The sequence below is a fragment of the Lottia gigantea genome (assembly GCF_000327385.1).
Source record: "Lottia gigantea unplaced genomic scaffold LOTGIsca_41, whole genome shotgun sequence".
NCBI classification, from domain to species: Eukaryota; Metazoa; Mollusca; class Gastropoda; family Lottiidae; genus Lottia; species Lottia gigantea.
In genome coordinates, this window is record NW_008709421.1 from 1,875,740 (window position 1) to 1,882,233 (window position 6,494).

Here is a 6,494-nt window from a genome sequence, read left to right on the forward strand (position 1 = left end):
GTACAGCACANGGAATTTCAGGCGAGGACATGGTAACAGTCACAGTAAGTATCAACAGTAATGTCACTAAAAATCCAAATTTCAGCTTTACACTCATTCACAGGTAAGAATGTACATTTTCTTAACTTAATGTCTCAAACTCAAGCGTTTGGGCATTGGTATATATAGAAATAAAAGTTTCAAAATTCACAGTTTTATTATTTCGATAGCAGGAACTAATGTTCAACACAGCAGTTTCACATTCACAAAATAAAACTCAGCATTAAACTAATATCTACAGTTACATTCGATATTTAACAATGTATTCTGCTGTTAACTAATGTTTGCTGCCGGTTAAGAAAATGTTTGGTCCTTCCTGCTTCTAATAATTAGCTCTCAAACGAACTTTTAACTATTTTCAGCATCCATGTGCTTTTAGAGGAAAAAATAGACAAAACTAAACAGGAAGTAGCCTTCTTAACCAATCATAAAAGTTACATCGGAATCAGACCACAACTCCTTTTTAGACCAAAGGAGAAGTAAGCCAATAATAGGCTTAGCTTAATAATATTAATGATGACTACACTGAAATGGTAGCCACATGGAGTTTGCGGGCTAAAGACTTTGTCTCGAACAATGTCAACATCTCGATTTATTTCACGTATGGTCTTTTACTATATGGACGGCCTCGAGGTCTGGTGGAGACGGAAGTGATGTAGTTGCTTGTGCCCGTTCATCATTTTCAGGCCTCGAATTTTCATCATATTTAGTTGTGCCTTAGTCCTGTAGGCCTACACTGTCCTGTTGGCGCTGTGAAACAAAAAGCCTAAATTTGCAAGGGGATGTCTGTACATGTATGTTATTTTCGTGATCACTTGAAAGTGGGATGTCTTCAAAGATTTCATCATAATTTCCGAGAAAAAAACTGCCGTATTTCGCCATCTCGAGAATCAGATGACATCGACGCCGTGTTGTGGCCACGTCAATCAAACGACAATGATAAAAATAATACGTTAAAGGGACGGAGCTTATATTTACATTCCGTTTACACAGATATAAACCGAATTCACATGACCGCTGTTATCCAATCAAATTGTGTGATATCGTGTAAACCTTTTAAGCACACCTAATAAAATAAATACAAATTGATGGCCAGAAGAAACTGTATCAATTAAAAGTGAATTTTAAGAAAAAATATAAAGCAAGTTTGAAACCTACATAGACAACAATAATGTTTGTAGAGATTTAGTCTAATTAAAATCAAATTTTTGTTCTGTTTTTTTAATTGGCTTTAATTCTTAATATAGTTACTGCAGTTAGGGACTTACCATAGCCCTCTTGAATATTCATCAAATTAACCTTTTGATCTAACAAGATATTATTTATGTATTAGTTGCTATAAACTCATTTTTTTCTCATCCAAGTGACATTTGGGAAAGCGTCATAAAAATTAAAACAAAAGATTGTCAATATAAATTAATTTTCAGATGACATTATCTGTTTTAAATGACTCAATTTTAATTTCAATTATTCATTTTTGAGCAACAAGTTTTATTATCTGTAAATTCTCTATTTCCAATTTTCTTTTCTTTTGCTCGTTGCTATCTTCAACTTCAGTTGGTGTGTGTTTGCTGCTCATTGTTGTAGGTTTGGTCACGAGTACAGGTGTATGTACAGTGGAATCGAGCACACAGATATTATCAAGGTTAAACACATCCTCAGACACACTCATGCTGAAAAATAGAAACCAATGCTAAGATATATGGCAATAATATCCAAAATAGGGGCATAGCCTGTTAAAACCGGTGCCTTAAAGCTAAAGTCACAGAAGAAGGAGAAAATAAAAGCTTAAAGCTTATCTTATTCAAAATTTTACAGATGCAAGACGGTGAAATAATTTCAAATCTAATATAAGAAATGACACAGATTTGCTGGGGTAACTCATGTCACCATGAGTCTATGTTTTAATACTTAATAACTTCCAATACACAGGCAATTAGATGAAATGAACTACTATTGAATATGCTTGTGCAATTCACGGCTTTCCCCTCCTACCTTTTACTCTGTTCTTGAGCACATTTTTGCACATCCGAATACATTCATAAACATGAACAGTCAACTTTATTTTTAAGCAGAAATGGATAGGATAAGTCTGGTTGGTGTATTATAAGCTTAAAGGCCTATATTCCATTCTAAGCCTCCCCAAAAATAAAGTGGATGTCTCATTTTTATGTTATGACACGACCTATTAAAATAGCCATTATAGAGACCTAGGAGAGATTTACCTTTCTTCATAGAATTGACAATAACTGAAGTCTAATATATCATCTCCAATTCCTTGGACACAAACATTGTCTTCGCCAATAATGTCTGCCACTGGCTGACTAACAACACTCAGTGGTTTCCTTAAATAAGTTACAAGTGAAAATAAAAGAAAAACCACTCAAAATAAGACTGTAATCCGTAGTACCTTAGCTGTTATCCACTGTGACTCGGTCTTTGGTCCAGTTTATCCTGGGGTTATAATATGGAAAAAATGACATATGTGATTGAAAATGAGTACTCGCCCAAGTTAATAGTTCGTCCTTTTTTATCAATAAATTGAAGATTTGTCAATTTCGGACGAGTTGGAAATTCATTTTCATAAACATAAACATCTGTGTATCCAAGGGCGTGGTTTTAATTCTCAGTGCTAACAAAAGAATATATATCTAGACGTTATTTATAGCAATGTAGGTCAATACTATGTCAAGGTAATTTTCTGACTGTAATTTCACTGACGAATTCTTTAGACTTTAGAGGTCGAGAAATGAATATGTCCCTGCTTACCTGTCTATACCGAATTCTTAGAATTTTCGGTCAGTTCTTTCTTGCTTTCGCTGTAAACTTAATGCCACATTTTCTCCACTTCAGTTTATTCCCTCTTCACTGAAGGGAAAGAAGCATTCAGCTGCGCTGTGACATAATCCCAGACCGTCTTCTTTGATAGGGTCAAAACATTGGCCGAGAACTTGGCCCGAATTATGTGTTTCTTTTCTTTGATGAATTTGCACATCAAGACAACTTCATCCTTAGACCAGTTGGGGCGACGAGCGTGTCTTGTTTCCTGTGACATTTTCTATGGAACTTTGAAAGCGCGACAGAAATTCGTCTGCTAGCTTTAACATGACTTCATGATGTGGATTTTTCTCACATGAATCAATGGCAAAAAGGTGTCTACTCAAGTATTCAATTTGCTTAATTAAGCAACAAGCTAAGAATGTTTAAATGCATATGAAATTAAGCATGTTGCTAAGTTAAGCAGATTGAACTATACTTAAGACTAAGTATAAGTTAAAACTTAAGAACTTTTATGCATCTGGCCTTGTGGATAAACAATGTAGCCTCTATTGTGCCTACCAGCCAAATTTGAGTCAAGGGCAATAACTCCAAAACCATTCATTGGAAATTCAAACTTGACCGAGATATCATCAATATATACATGCATACCGGTACCAAGTTTCATCAAGATGGGATTAAAATTGTAGCCTTTATTGTGTGTACAAGCCAAATTTAACGCATTTTTACTAAGTCAGGGCAAATAACCCTTAAAAGCATTCATCTGATTAATACCATTTTCGAACTTGACCGAGATCTCATCAATATATACATGCATACCAAGTTTCATCAAGATCAAATAAAAACTGTAGTCTCTTTTGTGCATACAAGCCAATATTTGACGCGTTCTTACTAAGTCAAGGGCAATAACTCCAAAACCTTTCATCCAATTATTACCATTTCCAAACTTGATCGAGATCTCATCAATATATACATGTATACCGGTACCAAGTTTCATCAAGATCAAATAAAACTGTAGTCTTTATCGCGCATACAAGCCAAATTTGACGCGTTTTTATTAAGTCAAGGGCAATAATTCAGACACCGTTCATTCGATTATTACCATTTTCGAGTTTGACCGAGATCTCATCAATATATACAAGCATACCAAGATCAAGATCAAATAAAAATTGTAGCCTCTCGTACGCGTTTTGGAATTTCTATATTTTCAATTTTTGACATTAATCATAGACCTTTGAAGGATCAAAGGTCATTGATCCTGTCTATGGACTCATACCCTCATATTTGAAGTCCAATCACAGCATCCAGTGTAATAGCTGTATGCCTTTTGATAATTTGATGAGTTATATCTCGTGACTTTCACCTTTGTTGACCTTCCCCTTTACAAGGTCAGAGGTCATTTGCTGATACTTTCATTTCTGATGTCTGACGTCTACTTTCGGTTTCACAATCTTCCAAAGACAAATGTCGTGACTTTAGACAGTTCTGACACATGACCTAATTAACCTAGAAGGTTGATTTTTTCAGTCTCTTGCAATTTGCTATATTAGCAAAATCCCACTCTGTACCACGTGTGGCTCTAGTTATTATTATTTTTGTTCTTTGAAGGGCCATTGAGTTTGAGGAGACATGTAAGCAGAAAATTGGATTTGGATAGGATTTGCTCTGGTCTGTTCTTTACTGGGTTTGTGTTTGAGTCTGACACAGCTTAAGTCAATTTTAATGTGGAACAGAAAGTTTTATTGAGTAGACCACCCCAACTGCATTTATAAAACTTGCTGAGGGTAATATGAAATATGTATCATCCTTCTCATATTTGGCATATGATGTGTAACTAATCCATCCTCTGTGGATTTTCAACAATAACTTACTAATGTATGATGTTTATAGTTGAATCTTATTGATATTTAATGGCCAATATTATCAATATTTACTGGTGAAAATAACATACATAATTCCGGCTGAATATCAAATACCATTTATCATCAAATGCTTGTTAAAAAGTTATTGATCTACAGTATATCCTGCTCATGCGACCACCTTTATTAAGCAATCACCTTCAATATGCGACCACAATAAAGTTCCCCCTATGACTTTGCAACATAATTGTAAATAATAGTTTTAACTTTTGTATATCCAAGATTGAATGCTGTATAGAAGATATCCATTTATGGATGAACAATAATTTCCTTAAATTAAACGATGATAAAACTGATACATTTTACTGGGATCAAACAATCTTTAATCAAAAGTTAATGAAAATGTATCTTTATCAATAGGAATTCATGTAATATCAGAAATAAATAATGTGTGTAAATTGTGCTATTTTAATCTCTGTAACATTAGTAAAATTCGTAAAAATATTCCCTCTTCCTCTGTTAAAACTCTAGTACAAGCATTGATCACCTCCGTTTAGACAACTGTAATTCATTATTAATAGGTACCCCTCTACGCATAACCAACAAGCTACAGAAAGTTCAAAATACAGCAGCACGACTCTTCACTGGCAAAAAATATCACGACCACATTACACCAATTTTAATCGACCTTCACTGGCTACCTATTATTTTTAGAATCCAATTCAAGATCCTCCTTTTAACTTTTAAATGTATAAACGATATTGCACCTCACTATTTATCTTCACTATTAGAAATGTATACACCAAGCCGCACTCTCCGTTCATCTTCTGATAACTTTTTACTTGTACATAAATCAGCCAGACTTAACTTTCGGCGAGCGCTCTTTTACCGTCCAGGCCCCAAACTTTGGAATGTTTTACCTTTTAACATTAGATGCTGCACTTCTTTAGTAACTTTTAAGTCCCTTTTCAAGACATTTTTATTTAAGAAAGCTTTTAATTTATAGATTGTTTTATTCCTTATATTTATACATATTTTTTACGTTTATTCATTTATATTTTTATACTTATTTGCCAATTTTACCAATATGTTGATATTTTATGAATTGTATTGTACAGCGCATCTGAGCACATATTGTGAAAGATGGCGCTCTATAAGTGTCTTAATAATAAATAATAATTAACGACCACTCACATTACACAACCAGCGACAGTGTTTTTAAACCCCCGTTAAAAATTGGTCAACTAACACAATAGTAGCTTTATACCAAATGTATAAACAATACCATTTATATAACCCAATTGATCCTTCGGTTTAGTTTTATGATCATTTTATGTTTGTATAATAATTGTAGCATTGATGCCAAACCTGTTGTGGGTGATACATACCTTAAAGATGAGTGAAGTTTTCCTGCTTTACATGTAAAATCTTCCCATACTGGTGAACTACCCTGAAAAAATTTATTTTATGGTAGTTGGGTTTGTCAAAATATAAAGGTAGTCCACATTGGAAATTTGTTTTCAAATTATGCTTTCAGATAAATTTCAATGTTCTTCATTGCTATTTCTTAATTCTAAATACTTATCTCTTAATTTGCAAGCTTAATCTAACATTTGTTATTGAAAATTAACATTTGTATACAAAAATCATAATTTGTACTGAAAATGAACATTCTTCGATAAACATTTGGTTTTCCAATTATTGAATTAATAGAATTCTTGCCAAAAATATCACACTCACACCAAGTTTTGTCAAAATCCGTTGAGAATTGTGCCTTATAGAGTATTTACAAGCTAAACTTGAACGCGTTTTCAAGAA

At 33.6% G+C, this 6,494-nt stretch overlaps 1 protein-coding gene across 1 annotated transcript in view; it reads right to left on the reverse strand.

Moving 5' to 3' along the window:
• LOTGIDRAFT_122591 (hypothetical protein) overlaps positions 1-6,123 on the reverse strand; it is a gene marked incomplete at both ends in the record, with an annotated part of 69,285 nt that extends 63,162 nt beyond the window's left edge. The window contains one exon of the mRNA XM_009060274.1: positions 6,065-6,123. Within this exon, the coding sequence (XP_009058522.1) occupies positions 6,065-6,123 (59 nt within the window). The remainder of the gene's footprint in view (positions 1-6,064) is intronic.
• Positions 6,124-6,494: the final 371 nt, after the last annotated feature.